Source organism: Argopecten irradians, unplaced genomic scaffold, assembly GCF_041381155.1.
Source record: "Argopecten irradians isolate NY unplaced genomic scaffold, Ai_NY scaffold_0780, whole genome shotgun sequence".
In the NCBI taxonomy this organism is placed as follows: domain Eukaryota; kingdom Metazoa; phylum Mollusca; class Bivalvia; order Pectinida; family Pectinidae; genus Argopecten; species Argopecten irradians.
Window position 1 is genome coordinate 588 of NW_027188247.1, and position 17964 is coordinate 18551.

At 37.0% G+C, this 17964-nt stretch overlaps 3 protein-coding genes across 3 annotated transcripts; all 3 read left to right on the plus strand.

The window, feature by feature from the left end:
• Positions 1 to 1848: 1848 nt before the first annotated feature.
• Positions 1849 to 5187, plus strand: LOC138313617 (uncharacterized). The gene has a single exon (XM_069253974.1). The coding sequence runs from the start codon at positions 2278 to 2280 to the stop codon at positions 5185 to 5187; it is 2910 nt and encodes a 969-aa protein (XP_069110075.1). The 5' UTR covers positions 1849 to 2277.
• Positions 5188 to 5221: 34 nt separating this feature from the next.
• On the plus strand, positions 5222 to 8328 carry LOC138313619 (uncharacterized). The gene is made up of 2 exons (XM_069253976.1): positions 5222 to 8271; positions 8325 to 8328. Exons 1-2 carry the CDS (start codon positions 5222 to 5224, stop codon positions 8326 to 8328), a joined length of 3054 nt encoding a protein of 1017 aa, XP_069110077.1.
• Positions 8157 to 13304, plus strand: LOC138313618 (ATP-dependent DNA helicase PIF1-like). Its single transcript, XM_069253975.1, has 3 exons — positions 8157 to 12278; positions 12426 to 12487; positions 12841 to 13304. Exon 1 carries the CDS (start codon positions 8396 to 8398, stop codon positions 11003 to 11005), a length of 2610 nt encoding a protein of 869 aa, XP_069110076.1. The 5' UTR covers positions 8157 to 8395; the 3' UTR covers positions 11006 to 12278; positions 12426 to 12487; positions 12841 to 13304.
• The last annotated feature ends 4660 nt before the right edge of the window (positions 13305 to 17964 follow it).

Consider the following 17964-nt stretch of genomic DNA (forward strand, 5'->3'; position numbering starts at 1 on the left):
ATAATGTACCCTTTACTTGACACACGATAAATGTTCTGCACGATAATATCTCGCCAACCAGTTACTGTTAGGCTTACGAAGACTTGCTAAAGTCCGATACATTACATGAAGTTTTCATGATGTTAACGGCTAGCGTTCTTGTGAATTTAAAAAGAAATCTGAGTGATATACGTAATGAAATAGTGTACCTTTTATTTGGCAAAAGTATCTGGCTATGATTTATTAGTCAAAAGTCGTCAAAGCAACCCATGTTAGTTTTCTAAAAAGGAAACCAAAACATATCCGGAAATGGTGATATTTCTAATGTTATATATTTCCGAAAAATATTCTTCAATGTTAAGTGGATATCAAGATACGAAAATGTTCACTTATTATTTTTTTGTCTTTGAAGAAACATTGATGAAATTGATAATTTAGTAATTAATAAAGAATTATAAAAAATGATACTCAGATTCTGAACGGTTTTATTAGAAACATATATACATATATGTATTTGTGTTTCTGGTTTCATTGGTGTTGAAATCGTTATTTCAAAAATAATTTAAAAATAAAATATTACAGTTTTTTCAGGATAATAAGTTATTCGACTTATTGTTCTTGAAAAACTTCATATATCATAAAATAAATAGGGTATATCGTAAAATATTTTTTTGTTAAATTCCGAAAATTCAACACTGCACACTTATGTATAGTTTTACTAAATTCTATATTTAAATGAATAACCAATTTCTTTATTTAATTCCTTTGTTTGAGTCCTTCATTCACAGCATCTATGAGTGGCCTTGGCACTTTGATTTATTTAAACTATTATGTGACTGATGTTGCCTTTGTTGGTCAATCCACTGACATCCAGTCATCAAATGTCAAGTTTCATCAAATTCTTATACATGTATATATATATCGGATAAACTTGCATAAACAAAAAAAACTAATGGTCACTACATGGCACATGTCGGTGTTCCCCTTCACACCAGTCCATGGGTGATCTATATTCATTGAGCTTCCTGATATAATATAAACAGATGATCAGTGAACCCTGTCCAATACATGCACTATTCAGCTACACATTGGAATGGTTTTAAATTACACCCAAATATTCCAAAATTATGCTGCTCTGAATGTTTAAAGATATAAAATCTTGACTACCACTGAGTCCTAGAGAAATTGAAGGAATCCCGGCATGGGCCATGTGATTTCCTGACAGGATCCCGGTCTAACTCTTAGGTAAAATCCCAGCGAGGTATCCTATTTAATCTGGACAATATGCACTAGATACCTTTTGCATTATTGTTCATAATATTTTAAATAAGAATACTTTTCATCAAATGGAACGTTTACTTGAGATGAACAAAAAGGTTTTTAATTCAACACAATTCCTTGACTTTTAAACAATTGTGACTTAATACAAGTTGCATGTCTTAATATTTCGGTAATTATGTAAACTTTAATGGACCTTTTTCACGTACCACGTGATACCTGATAACGTTTGTGGGGGACTATTGTTTCTATTGGTGATGGAATTATGTCAAAATTAAGATGATATCCCACGCTTACGTCATTTCAGCAGGAAGGTTATGAAGACTTGCTTTCCATAACCACTGGAGATACTACTGCTGCACAAATGTTAATGTATGTTAGGTATCACGTGGTACATTGATTAGTCCCATTTACGGGGGGGGGATCCGGATTAGGGTAACTTTAATTACCCACATCCAGCATGGCGACGGTACAAGAATATGAGAAAATCGTACTGTCTGGTCACAGATTGGATAAGTATTTTTCTTGCATAACCGCTGTAGATTGTGTCTTATAACAATTTTAGCAAAATTTGAAGCACAAGTCATTTATAAGATTTTATGTTGAATATACATGTAAGTATGTGAACACTATAGCATGTTCACGTAGGCTATGAATGCCAACTGAAAGACATTCAATACTTAATTTTATTCAATCTTTTTGCAGCAATCTGGTTTATACATAATTCAGCGGTATATTTGAGTCAATTCTTTCATTACAAGTGGTTGGAGACAATAGGAGTCTGCCTGTGCTTTTGTACGTAAAGTTATAAAGATTATGGCTCTGTTATACTTTTTTCATTGTTCAGAGATATCTAATTGGTTTGAAAATTGTAACACATACATTATGTGCAAATTAAATTCTTTCTCTACTACTAAGAACCAAATTTGCAGTAGATTTACTGGTTCAATGTACTATATAATAAAAAGTACATTATTGGAAAGTAGCAAGAATGCAGGACATAAATGATATTATATTTGAATGTTTGTTATCAACATTCAGATGATGGGACGTAGACGACGTACTGCAGGTATCCGACAGAGAGCGGAGTCCCGAAAGCAGAAGATGAGAGAGAGGAGAGCTGTTTCTACAGATTCAGCTGATGCTTTGGCATCCAACGGTCTGGGAGAACCATCCCCAGTGATGCCCACTGAGGGAAAATCTCCAAATGCCCTGAGGTTGGTAACTCCTCAGGGAAGTCTGTCCATCCCATGCAGGGATGTCCCACCGAGGTCTGATTCGCCACCGTGCGTCTGTACACCGCCGAGTGTACCACCAGAAGCTACCAAAGGTAGTGATGGTGCAGGGCAGACGAACACCACTGGCTCAGTACCATCTGTTTGCACAACACGTGTGCCATCACCACTACCGTGTGATGCAGTGGTTGAGAATATTGAAACAAAAGTTGCAAGAAATTTGAACGAAACAAAAAATGAAACAAGATACGAAATGAAAAATCGAACGGAAATTGAATCAAATAACAAAGAAACAAAACTAAAAAAATCACAAATTAGAGAAGAGTCCGATTCCCAGACTAATAAACTGACCATATCAAAGGACCAGAAAGATAGCATATCTAGAAGAATATCTGAAATAGAAAGGGAATGCAAAATTACAACAGATTCTGCAAGTATTGAAACATGTTCAGATAGTATTGTTGATGATGTAACAGATGTTATTTTTGTGCAAGAGACTGAGCCAGAAATCTATCCTTTTACACCATTATGTTTGGAATCTAAACAGAATCTTGCAAAACAGTTTGGATTTGTGAATGCGTTTTCAGAAAGTAATGAGAAGTGCTCTTCAGGTAAAATGCTATTAGCTAAACCAAACGACATAAAACCAATATGTGGTGATGGAAATTGCTTTTTTAGAGCATTGTCTTACAGTGTATGCGATACAGAAGAAAATCACATGTTCTTTCGTACAAATATTGTAAATCATATGCTTGCTAATGATACCCTTTTCAGAAGTCACTTAAGATCTGGAGAACGATCTGTAAGTAATTATGTTTCTAAGAAACGTATGCTGCATAATGGCACATGGGCAACAGAGGTTGAAATACTAGCTGCTGCAGACTTTCTGAAGACTGACATTTATATTTATGAAGATTCATGGTCTACCTGGCTGAAATTTTCTGCCAAACAAGTGCGATCATTGGAAGATATTAATTCAGAAGGTATATACTTGATTCACACATTTCAAGCTCATTATGACGTTGTTGTAGATGTTATGGAAAAAGAAAGTCCTGTTGAAACATTTGCTGGAAACAAACAGAGTATTTGCTATGCAGTTCAAAGTAGAGAAGTTAAAGATAGAACACCATTACCAGTACAAGGCCATTTTGACCAAAGCGACCCCAGATTTCTGGACAATGCTGGTAAACAATGTGTGATGAATAGTTTATCTGCTCTCATTTACAGTTGTAACAAAAGTACTACTACTTGGACAGCATGTGATGTAGATCAAATCCTAACAAAAGGCAATGAAATATATGGTTTTTTGCAACGTAGTAGTACGATTGAACATGATCTAATAGCAATTCACGAAATACCAAGGAGTATCGAGTACAATGATGAACTTTACAACTTCACATTTCAAGAATCTCTCATGGGTACACTTGGCTCTGTCGGACAAAATTTAGACGAATTTCAGTTTTTTACACTGGATGAAGCTTTAACAATATCTTTGGTGCAACAAAATAGCAAAGGTGCATTTGTAACATTCAAAGGGAATACATTTGTTATCATCAAACAGGATGACTTTTACTGCATATGTGATTCTCACTCGAGAAATTTATCCGGTAGAGTTGATCCAAATGGCGCAAGCACTGTCATACATTATCAAAGTTTGGGAAGTGTATTGCAACATTGCATAAGTCTCGCAGAATCCATGGCATACAAAGCAAATGATATGTTTGAAATTACTGCAGTTGACGTATCTAAGGCAACTTCATCTGAACCATCAAGCAAAAAAGAACATGTATTGTCAGTTGGGAGAAGAATCACACTTGAATCATATTTTCAGGACCAAGCAAAGCGGAAGCAAAGTATGAAATTCAAAACAGACAATGGCAATAAGACCGATTCATTTTCTATATCTACCTGTTCAAGAAAAGATTACATGCGTGCTTACATGAAAAGAAGGAGACAGAGTTCTATACAATCAAGCTTACAAGAAAAGGATAAGAAAAGAAAAAGACATAACAGAAAACAGGACCCAGAGAAGCACAAAGCAATTGATCTTCAAAGTAAAATTAAAGCAAGAGAGAAGAATCCTGAAAAGCACAGAGCAATAGATCTGCAAAGTAAAACAAATGCTAGAGAGAAAAATCCAGAGAAACACAGAGCAATAGATCTGCAAAGTAAAACTAGTGCTAGAGAAAAAAATCCAGAGAAACACAGAGCAATAGATCTGCAAAGTAAAACAAATGCTAGAGAGAAAAATCCACAGAAACACAGAGAAATAGATCTACATAGTAAGGTCAATGCACGAGACAAAAACCCACAAAAAGTGAGAGCCGCTGAAATGAAACACAAGACCAATGCACGAAAGAGAAATCCCACAAAATACAGAGAAATAGATCAACACAGTAAAACAAATGCACGAGGAAAAAATCCTGAAAAACACCGAGCAATAGATCTACAAAGTAAAACTAATGCTAGAGAAAAGAATCCGGAGAAGCACAGAGCGGTAGATCTACAGAGCAAAACTAATGCTAGAGAAAAGAATCCGGAGAAGCACAGAGCGGTAGATCTACAGAGCAAAACTAATGCTAGAGAAAAGAATCCGGAGAAGCACAGAGCGGTAGATCTACAGAGTAAAACTAATGCTAGAGAAAAGAATCCGGAGAAGCACAGAGCGGTAGATCTACAGAGAAAACAATGCTAGAGAAAAGAATCCACAAAAAGTGAGAGCCGCTGAAATGAAACACAAGACCAATGCACGAGAGAAAAATCCCACAAAATACAGAGAAATAGATCAACACAGTAAAACAAATGCACGAGAAAAAAATCCTGAGAAACACCGAGCAATAGATCTTCAATGTAAAACTAATGCACGACAAAAACATCCAGAGAAAGTGAGATCTGCTGAACTGAAACACAAGGCAAATGCCCGTGAAAAATATCCAGAAAAATACAGAGAAATTGATCTCAACTGTAAGCAAAGAGCAAGGAAACATCCACTTAATGTTGAACACGAAAAACAGATGAAGAAAAAGGCTAGACTTGATCCATTGTTTTTACAAGCAGAAGCTGCTGCTGATGTTTCGAGAAAAAGGCAGCTACGCCTGAATAAAAACTTTCTTGAAAATGAAAGATTAAAACAATTGGAACGAAGGAAACATACCACTCCAGAACATAAAAAGTTAGATAGAAAAAGAAAGGTAGAGAATCGAAAGAGTGATGTATATTTAGAAAAAGAGAGTAAACAATGCAAGAAGAGGCGATTTGGGGACAACATTCAAGAATGCATTACTGTCTTTCAAAGAAAAACAGAGAGAGGACCTGAGTATGTATGTACATGTTGTCAACAGACATGGTTTACTGAAAGTGTTAGAGAAATATGCCCCATTCCCACTTTTCCACAATACAAAGATTTCTATACAGGATTCAAATCAGTTGATGGGAAGGAATGGATATGCCATACATGCTTGGCCTCATTGAAGAAATGCAAAGTTCCTAAACTCTCAGTAAAGAATGGAATGAAATGGCCTGATAAACCTCCAGAATTGGACTTGCATCCTCTTGAAGAACGGCTTTTAGCACTAAGGATACCTTTTATGCAAATACGTGAATTACCACGTGGCGGACAATACTCTGTAAAAGGAAATGTAGTTAATGTTCCAATCGACATTCAGCCTACAATAAATGCATTACCAAGACAACTAGATGAGCATTTCACAGTTGCTGTTAAACTGAAAAAAAGACTGGCATATAAGTCATGTGTGTTATCAGAGAATGTTCGGCCTAATGTAGTACTATCTGCCCTTCACTGGCTGATGAACAATAGTGACTTGTACAAGAATTCTGGACTTACAATTGATCATGAGTGGGTGCAGAAAACAACCAATAGTGCTGAAGAAATTGTTAAAGAATTCACAAGAGTACAAGGTAATGCAACAGAGGCAGAAAGCAACCTTTCTTGTCCAAATACGTTAGGAAGAGCACCTACTGATCAGTTCAAAATTAGCCACTTCCAAAGTTCTGACGACGAAACCAAAACCAAAAAAGAGGATGAATTCATTGAGATTACTGAAGATGAATGTGTCCAAGGCAATTCTGATACTCTTATTGATGAAGCAAACCTTGATACAAACAAAGAACTAATTTTTGCACCAGGTGAAGGTCAGCGACCTATAAGTCTATATCATGATGACAATGCTGAAGTTCTGTCTTTTCCATCAATATATTGTGCACAAAAACGAATGGAAAATAGTGAGAGACAAACACCTGTTTCATACAGTGATTTATCAAAATGGGAACTCAGAAGTGTTGATCGAAGAGCAGCCTCTTCTGTACCAAATATATTTTTCAAATTAAACAAAATACAAAGAAAACAGGTCGCTGACAAAGTAAATTTGGCACTTCGCAGGAAAAAGAATGATGGAAAGAAAATAACAGCTTCAGAAGCACAAAACCCTGAAGTAGCAGACAAGATTGTTAGCTTAAATGAAGGATACTACATCTTCAGAACACTGAGGAATTCTCCTGCCTACCTTTCTTCAAGAAAAAAAGATGTTTTTGCAATGATAAGACAGATTGGGTTACCAACATGGTTTATGTCATTGTCTTCTGCTGATACACGATGGACTGAGTTACTTAAAACCCTTGCAGTGTTATCTGGTACACCATGCTCTGATGAACAAATACGAAATATGACATGGTCTGATAAAGTAAAGCTTGTACAAAAAGATCCAGTGACTTGTAGCCGATATTTTGACCACAGGGTTCAAGTTTTTATGAATACTATTTTGAAAAGTGAGCATGCCCCAATCGGAAGAGTAACAGACACATTTCAACGTATAGAATTTCAGAACAGAGGTTCTCCACATGTTCACATGATGATCTGGACTGATGACGCTCCAAAATACAACATTGACTCAGAACAAGACATTATTCAATATGTTGACAATCATGTGACATGTTCGCTTGATGTAGATGATAATGTACAGGAGTTAATTCAAATGCAAGTACACAAACATTCTAAAACCTGCAAGAAAGGTGGCAGATCAGTATGTAGATTTGGATTTCCACTCCCACCACTACCAAAAACTATGTTATTGGAACCACTTGAAACAGATGTTGATGAATACAGACAGAAATACTCTGAAATTCATGCTAGGATGAATGAATTCAAAGATGGATGTGACATGTCTTATGATCAGTTTCTGAGAGAAGTTGTACAGATTGAGGAGGCAGAGTACATTAAGTGTATAAGAAGCTCATTGAAAGGACCAAAGATTTTTTTGAAAAGGAAACCAAAAGAAATGCGAGTAAATTACTACAATACTATTGTTCTTCAAGCATGGAAAGCAAATCTGGACTTACAGTTTGTTTTAGACCCATATGCCTGTGCAATGTACATTGTATCATACATAAGCAAATCACAAAGAGGTATGAGCACAATGTTAGAGCAAGCATCAAAGGAAGCTGCAGAAGGAAACATGGATCTTAAACGCCAGGTCAGACATATTGGAAACAAATTCCTCAATTTTGTGGAGATCAGTGCCCAAGAAGCGTCGTATCTTGTACTACAAATGCCATTGACTCGAGCTTCTCGTGAGGTTGTTTTCATCAATACATCACCACCCAAAGACAGAGTATTTCTTCTAAAAAGTAAAGAACAACTGAAAGAGCTTCCAAAAAACTCTACAGATATTGAATCTGACAACATCATCAAGCGATATGCAAAGAGACCAAAGAAACTAGAGAGCTATTGCCTTGCTGATTATGTTTCTGAGTTGGAAGTGAAGTATAAAAATCCAAAACAAAGTTCTGATATTGATCATAATGATGATGATACAGGTGACCATGCAGCTATAGACAATGATTCAGAGTCTGACAGTGATACAGAATTCAATGACGAAATCACAATTATGAAATTAAGAGGTGGTATCACAATCAGAAAACGCAAGAATCCGAGAGTCATTCGATATGTCAGGTACAGTAAAACTACAAATGCAGAAAACTATTACAGAGAAAAACTATTTCTGTTCATGCCATGGAGAAATGAGGAACAAGATCTACTAAATGGTCATGAATCATACGAAGAACACTTCAATAGTAGACAACAACAGGTCTTGCCCATTATTGACAAGTATGAACATCATATTGATGAACTAGACATTGCTAGACACCAGGCAGAGGAAGATTTAGTCTCCGAGTTTGATACTGTTGCACCCAACACTGAACAAGTACAAGCAGAAGACGCAGAACAATCAGTTGATCACTCTGAAGAGTTTATTCACTATGTACCACCAGAACCATCACACAGAACAGTAGACATTGGTCAGGACCTGAACCTACCAGAAACTACAGTGACAGTTGAAACAAGATCAGTACTTTTGCCAGATGATGAATATGTGATATTGCTTCGTTCTTTGAACAGAAAGCAAAGAGAATTTTTCAATCATGTTGTGAAATGGATATCTACAAAAAATGAACCTATCTATGCATTTCTATCTGGCGGCGCTGGTGTTGGAAAATCAGTAGTTATACGAGCACTGTTCCAAGCATTGCAAAGACAACTGAACTCAAAAGAAGGTGATGACCCCGATAGCATAAAGATTTTGTTAACAGCTTTTACAGGAAAAGCAGCATACAACATCAATGGTGTAACAATAGCATCAGCATTTCGTAAGAAAATGTTTCAGACTCAGCAACACATGCACAGTGATGAGCTGAATACCTTCAGAACCACCTACAAAGATCTCTCTGTTATCATTATCGATGAGATATCAATGGTTGGTAATAAACTGTTTGCTTTCATGCATGAACGACTCACAGAACTGACAGGCACAAAACGAGACTTTGGAGGTATAAGCATTATAGCAGTTGGAGACTTGTTTCAACTATCACCTGTTGCAGACTCATGGATATTCAATGACCTAAAGATTGGTTTAGCAAAGAACTTATGGAAAGAACATTTTCAGCTTTTTGAACTTGAAGAAATTATGAGACAGAAAGATGATTTACATTTTGCTCAGATGCTTAACAGGCTGAGATTAAATGAACTCTTACCAGAAGACAAAGATCTGATTAAATCTCATATTGTAACACCAACATCATCTGCTTATCCAAAGAACGTCTTGCACTTATTCACAGAAAATAAGCGAGTTGATAATTTCAACACCCAATTGATACAAGATTTGGACACAACAAAAGTGAATGTGCTAGCTCATACAGATGTCATTGCCCCAGCAAATTTAAGCAAGCAATCAAAAATTCACTTAGCAGCAGAAATGAATAGGCAAGAAAATCATAGCAAAACTGGAAACTTACCAAGTGTACTCAAACTTGCAGAAGAAATGACATACGATGTGACTGTGAATGTTGATGTTACCGATGGATTGACAAACGGAGCTTCAGGCATCGTAAAGTACATTGAATTTAAAGAAGTGACACGTGAAAGACCTGCCATTGTATGGATACATTTTTCTGATGAAAACATTGGTTCTAAGAGGAGAACACAATACAAACATCTATATCATAGAGGAATCAACAGGTTGTGGACACCAATATTTGAAACCAAACGTACTTTTTTGCACAATAGAAAAACTTATGAACGCATCCAGTTTCCACTAGCCCCATCAGCTGCCAAAACTGTTCATAAAGCACAAGGAACCACTGTTGATGAACTTGTTGTTGACCTCAGCTCCAGTTACAAAGCTCCACATATCCACTATGTTGCACTGTCAAGAGTTCGGACATTATCAAATCTGCATATCCTTGATTTTAATGACAAAGCATTAACAGTTGATAAAAATGTACATGTGGAAATGGACAGACTCCGCAAAACTCCTATGTCATTGTGTTACATTCCATTATACAACATTGACAATGCGCATGTGAAACTCTTGTTCAACAATGCAAGGTCTCTACATAAACACATACATGATGTACAATGTGACCCGAACATTCAAAGTGCGGATATAATTGGAATTTGTGAATCGCGGCTTGTTGACACAGACTTGCATGAGAGTTATGAAATACCTGGCTTTATAACACACAGACTGGATGAAGATCATACTGGTAACACGAGACCAAACCATGGACTTGTTGTATATGTGAAAGAAGGAATTACTGTGAGCAGATTACAATCCCATAGATATGATGGAATAGAATACATGATAATTGATACCAAAGTTAAGGAAGCAGATATCCAAGTTATCTACCTTTACAAAACACCGAAGCTTGGAGTGCAGTCATTTCTGAAAGCCTTAACAGACCACCTCAAACCATGTATTGATAGAAGTAAACCACTTTTCATTCTTGGAGACTTCAATATCAATATTCTTGACTCCCCAAATACCATCATACAGTTCATGGAAAGAGAATGCTCATGCAGACAAATAGTGACAGAGCCAACAACATGTTATGGAACACTACTTGATCATATCTACACTACAGAGACAAACGTTCAGACAGGAGTCATCCCCGCATACTGGTCAGATCATTCTCTAATTTTCTGTTCCAAGCAATTTTAGAATTATTTACACCTGAAGGAAAAATATGAAGTTAACAATTTATGATATGTAAACAAGAGAATTACAAGACAAATTACAATGATAATTTGTAAACTGAAATTTCAATTTTGTCAGTTCGTTATTCAACTGCATATAGAAACACTAGCAATTAAAGTTAAACTAAAAAGGAAATGACAACACATTGATTGTTAAAATGGAGAAGTTATTGAATACATAATCACTGTGAATTTAAAGGACAGATCACCTTTTTAAAGAAGTACTGAATTACTGAACAGATAAAGTGACATACACCATTACAATGTGTGCTTTCCACATTCTTTCAAAAAATTCTTTATACAGAGTGAACTGCAAACAATGTTGTCTTGTAGATAAGTCAAAAGACCAAGTTCTAAGAATACATAGAAAAAAATGTAAATGAAAACGACTTAACAGTATGCGAACTGAAAACAGACAGAATTTGTATAATGAGATTTACTTGAAAAATTACAATTGCACTCACAGAAAGCATAATGAACGGACTATAAATTACAACTTGCTCGTAAGAAGTGAAAATAGTGTGTACTATAATGTTGCATGTAGTTATGATCTCATGAAATGTCTCCCCTTCTTTGCATGGGGGTTTTTATATAGGAATTGGTTGTGAAAATCAATTCCTGACATTTCCTCTTTAGTTTTTTGTTTGATTTCCAAGTTTAAAGTTGGTTATTTTCTGTATTAAATGTCATTTTATTGTACAGAATCAGCTGTCTCTTTAAGATCAGTATCTAGATTATGTAAAAGGTGTTTTATTGTGCTTATATTTTGATTAATTACTTCATATAAATGTATGAAATATTTGCAAATTTTTCCTATTTCAATTGTTATAACTTTAATTCTGAATTTTTTTAAATTGTTAGTTATAAATGACTATAGTTATTTATGTGGAATGAGTGCAGCGTATTCATATCAATTTTATAAATATATGTACATTGCTTTAGTTTATCAATGAAAATTTTCAATTAGTGGACATTTCCTCGACAATTACAAAGTGCCAATGAACACAAAAACTGATCAACAGACAAAAACAACAACGTGCCACGGAAAATATTGTAGTGCATCAAAATGGACATAATGTTACAAGATGATCCTGTCTCACTTGGAATATTGAACATTGAGTGCTTGCTCCAAATGATGGCTACAGACCTAAAAAGAATATTGGACAATTGATTCTTCCATGTGTTACACAATCATCCCTGAGATCCGCATGATGGCTACTATCCTACAGCACTATCAGGTAACTTTTAGTCCATTTGTTCCATATAGATATTCATTTGATTATTTTTTTTATCAATTGATTTATTCTATCAGATCATTATATAATATAGATTTGTTTCCTTTTAATGCTAATGTAATAATGATCCACTTCATTTCAACAATATAGCACAGACAGCAATTTTGAAATCAAATGGTACAGGATCTAGACACCTACAATTTCCATTGGATGTAAGTATTTTTGGGCTTTTTTCGAACGTGACCACTGGTTTCAAAATTGAGCTAAAAAGTAGACTTTTTCTTATTATCTGTTAAATTATTAACTGATACAGTGTTTGATTAATTGGCAAACATTCTATTAACATCATTTAGCATGTGTCTTGTTTTGGAGGTAAAGAGCCAGAGTTCATATAGAAAAACAACAGATCTATCACCTGAATCTTATGTGTTTCAGATTCATAATCCACGAGATGAGTATTAGGGTAGATGATTGAGAAACTCTTATCATCCGTTTCAAGTTTTCAGTTTGCATTGATATTGCTGTTTTAACTGCACTTAAATAGGCACATTTACTCTCATTGTAGATTCTTCACTACAGACATCCGTGGTTCAAATTGACATGAAGATGACCAATATTTTCTCAAGTGGCCCTGCTAGCTGAAAGTTATACAAGTCTTGTCTTATCTAGAAACACTTTATTCAGATCCATTCCTGGACTGGAGTTTGATAGAACAAAATCTTCCAAATATACAATACAAGTGAAGATTGTGATACAATAAGAAGAACAGACACTAAACATTGAACTGTAATTAATGTTGCTGACATTTGTTGTTGTAGTTGTTACATAGTTGATATTAATTCTGTAACAAACCATGATGTTTGCAACAGACAAAATGCATGATGTTTATATTTCTAAAATAACATATGTATAATATATGTACAACTAGTACTACAGATGAGATAAAATCACAATAAAAGTGGTTACAGGTAAGTATCAGAAAGAAACGGTCCCTGGCATGTCAGTAAATGTCTGTAAACCAGTTCTTTCTAAAATCATCTTTTTTTTTGCACTCAAGTCATTTGTAAATTCAATTCTGTATTCCTTGTATAGTGAAATATGTTGCATTGCAATGCTGTTGTACAACAAACACATTCCCACAGTTTCTGGTCATGTCCTCTACACAGAGGGGCAAGACCACTGCCGGTTTTATATCACCCTTAATATTGCGAAAGGGCATCAAAGGCATTGCTGGAGATGTCAAATCTGTGAAGCCTTTGGGATCGGGTGATCTCCTAATAGAGGTTTTCCGCAAGCAACAAGCGGAGAACCTCCTTGGAACCAACAGTTTTGCCGGCCTCAGTGTGTGTGTAAAACCACACTCATCATTAAATTGCAGCAAGGGGGTAATCAGGTGCCCAGCCTTGCGCAATGACAATGAGGCTGACATACTGTCATACTTCCAAGAGGAGAACATTCCGGTCTCTCATGTTTAAACGCATCATGACGCGAAAAAGTGGGAGCTTGGTCCCAACACACACTTTTATCTTAACATTCGCTACACCCAACATTACCACAGAGCGTAACTGTTGGATACCAACGTTACAATGTCACTGTCTACATCCCTAATCCATTGAGGTGCCGTAACTGCCAGAGGTACGGCCATCATGAGAACAATTGTAGACGGAAAATGGTATGTCAGTACTGTGGCCGTGAAGGTCACGACGAAAAAGACGAATGTGACATTGTCAACCGTCACTGCGTCAATTGCGGGGGTGACCATGCTGCGTCTGCTCGCACCTGTCCCGCCTGGACTCGGGAGAGGGAGATATTACGGGTCAAATATACCCAAGGTGTCTCTTTTTCCCCGAGGCTAGGAGGATAGTCGAGCGTTCAGACCTGAATGTGGCAACCTATGCTCAGATCACCCGCGCAAAGACGCCTGTTGACAGTGTCACCGTCAAACATGCGTCGGTCCAGGCCTTGGTTGACAAGCCTAACTGGGACAATGATGTCCCAGATATGGCTGATGCTAAGACCTGCAAAATAATCATGGGGACCCGAACAGGTTCAAGTCAGGTCCCATGTAAAACCACAAAACAAACCACAACAAAAACCACCTGCTGGGCCACCTGGAGCTAAAACGCCAATCCCACCGGCGTCTCCAGGACTTACACAACACCAAATTCAAACACCGAACATCAGAAAAAAAGTTACCGCCGCTCGTCATAGACGTGCTACATCTTCACCGTCTATTGACGTTAAAAAACTCCCCGATAAAGCAAAGCGTCCAGCAAATACACCACCGCAGGAGCAACGCCAGACCAAAACCACCAAGGTAAAGCTGGCGAGGCTCCCTGCACTAAACAACAAACCCAGTAAGGGATCAGATGACCCTATCCTTGGACGGAACATCTATGATGTTCTATCGGACGACAGCGAGTTTGGTGACAACACATTTATCGCCACCAAACAACCTGCTTCAAGTAGTCATGTCGGTCCGACAAACTATCCTCAAGGATCAATATAGAGACAAACACTATCATACAATGGAACATACGCGGATTTAAAGCGAACATAGAAGAATTAAAACATCTTATACAAACAAAAAAACCCATCCATATTCTGCCTTCAAGAAATAATGCTGAAAGACACCATCAATCTCAGACAATTTACACTATACACCAAAACTCCAACAACAGGTGGCCGCCCATCAGGTGGTGTGGCGGTGGCGGTGCATAAAAACGTTCCTCACAGACACATTCAGCTAGATACCACCTTGCAAGCTGTTGCTATAAGCGCAACTCTTCACCGAAAAATAACAGTCTGTTCTATATATTTACCTCCAAATACTCCATTTAGTTGTGATGAACTGAGTAACATCGTATCACAACTACCAGTGCCATATATTATCATGGGTGACTTTAACGGTCATAATAGCCTCTGGGGCTCCCCTGGCACTGACGATAGAGGTAGACGTATCGAAGATTTTATTAATAAAAAACAGCTTATGTCTTTATAACACCAATGCCCCAACATATTTACACCCTGCCTCTGGCTCGCTTACCCACATTGATCTATCGTTATGCCATCCATCAATTCTTCTGGATTATGATTGGATGGTCAACGGTGATCTCTGTGGGAGCGATCACTTTCCAATTATACTTAAAAACATAGGGTCACCAAAACTTGAGGAGCCTATTCCTCGTTGGAATCTACATAAGGCGGACTGGGTTCAATTTAAAAATTTGTGCGCAGAGGAGCTCATTGAGGATAAATTTTTGAACCTCGATGACCCCATTAAAATTTTCACAGAAGCACTCACTTCTATCGCTACAAAAACCATACCAAAATCCGTGCCAAAACCTACAAAGTTTCGTCTCTCAAATAATTCATTTATCAATAGATCTGGTAGAAATTCCGCTCTGAGGCGGTACTTGGCTTCGCCAACCGTCTCAAACTATAACAATTTTAAAATTTGGAGAGCAAAAGCTCGAAGGTCTATCAAATCCGACAAGAAAAGTACTTGGAAAGAGTACGTCTCAAAAATTAATTCCAATACATCTTCGAAGAAAGTTTGGGAAATGATTGGTAAAATCAGTGGGAAAAGAAAAGCAACACCATCCTCCCACCTCATTAACAACAATAAAATATTTTCTTCAAAATCCGAAATAGCTGACGCCTTTGCCAAAAATTTTGCTAAAAAATTCATCCATCAAAAATCATTCCAAAAAATTTCAAAAATTTAAAAAGGAAAAGGAAAAGAGACGTCTTAATTTTAAATCCTCCAATAGTGAAAGTTACAATAGGCCTTTCGAGATACCAGAATTGCTCGAGTCCCTTGATAAATCAAAGGACTCGGCAGCTGGACCAGACGAAATTCCATATATGTTTTTAAAACAATTACCAGAATCTTCACTAAAATGTCTTTTAACTATATTTAATCAAGTTTACTCTTCTGGCAAAATTCCCGAGTCTTGGAAGGAATCTACTATTATACCCCTTCCGAAGCCCGGGAAAGATGCTACTGATGCCAATAACTATCGTCCTATTTCATTGACGAGTTGTATTTGTAAAACTCTAGAACGTATTATAAATACTAGATTAGTTTGGTTCCTGGAATCAAACAATATTTTAAGTCCTTTGCAAAGCGGCTTTAGAAACCGCAGGGGAACGGTAGACCACTTAGTTAGACTAGAAACATTTATACGAGAAGCATTTGCCAAGAAAGAACATCTTGTCGCCGTATTCTTTGACCTTGAAAAGGCATACGACACCACTTGGCAATATGGAATCATGAACGATCTCCATGACATCGGTATACGTGGTAATTTGCCAAAGTTTATATCAAATTTTATATCTGACAGGCATTTCAAAGTTCGAACGGGTTCAACTTATTCAGAAACAGAAACACAGGAGATGGGTGTCCCTCAGGGTGGTATCCTGTCTGTCACACTTTTTGGACTAAAAATTAACAGCATAACTAAATGTCTTGGCCAATCTACGGAAGGGTCTCTATTTGTGGATGATTTCTTGATCTGTTACAGATCAAAAAACATGCACACTATAGAACGACAACTACAACAATGTTTAGGCAAATTACAAAATTGGGCTGACGAAAATGGCTTTAGATTTTCAAGATCAAAAACTGTCTGTATGCACTTCTGTCAAAAACGAAAACCACACAATGATCCTGACCTCACACTCAATGGAATTAAAATTCCAGTAGTTAAACAAACTGAATTTCTTGGACTAATATTTGATTCGAAACTGTCCTTTGTTCCACATATCAAACATCTGAAGGATAAGTGCTCGAAGGCGTTGAACATTCTACGTGTTCTGTCCCATTCTGATTGGGGTGCAGACCGTGAAATGCTTCTGCGTATCTACCGGGCACTTATTAGATCAAAACTTGACTACGGCTCTATTGTCTATGGATCGGCTCGCAGCTCCTATCTACAGATGCTTGACCCTATCCAGAATCGGGGACTGCGTCTCGCACTTGGAGCTTTTCGAACAACACCTGTGAAGAGTCTCCATGTGGAAGCTAATGAGCCATCTCTAGACGATCGACGAAAGAAATTATCCTTACAGTATGCTGCCCAACTGAAATCCAATCCCAAAAACCCCGCATTCGATCTTGTATTTAATCCACAACACCAGGACATATTCAGACAAAATCAAAAGCTCATACCAACATTTGGCATCAGAATTTCAAATTTTTTGCAGGAACTAAATATAAATTTCGACGCCATTGACGAGTACACCATATCGGATGTACCACCATGGCTCATTCAAACACCTGATATCAATTTATCTTTGCATGAGAGGGCAAAGTCCAGTGCATTACCCGAAGAACATAAATCCTCCTTTCGGGAGTGCATCAGAGCTTTCCCTGATCATATTTAAGATCTACACTGACGGTTCAAAAGATGGTGATAAAGTTGCGGCAGCATGCTGTACATCTAATCACTGTTCCTCTATCCGACTTCCAGATGTTGCCTCCATTTTTTCTGCGGAAGCTTGTGCTATCGGTCTGGCTCTTGACCACATCGAAGAACACCGCATTGAAAAGGCAATCATTTGTTCAGACTCTCTTTCGGGGTTCTTCAGGCTTTGAAATCAAGATGTCCTAGAAATACTCTAATCCAAAATCTTTTAATCCGAACATTTCGATTATCTTCTAAAACTCAAATTACTTATCTCTGGA

Coding starts and splice junctions, on each gene's coding strand:
- LOC138313617 (XM_069253974.1), top strand. CDS start 2,278: ATGTTTGTTATCAACATTCAGATGATGGGACGTAGACGACGTACTGCA.
- LOC138313619 (XM_069253976.1), top strand. CDS start 5,222: ATGAAACACAAGACCAATGCACGAGAGAAAAATCCCACAAAATACAGA.
- LOC138313618 (XM_069253975.1), top strand. CDS start 8,396: ATGAAATTAAGAGGTGGTATCACAATCAGAAAACGCAAGAATCCGAGA.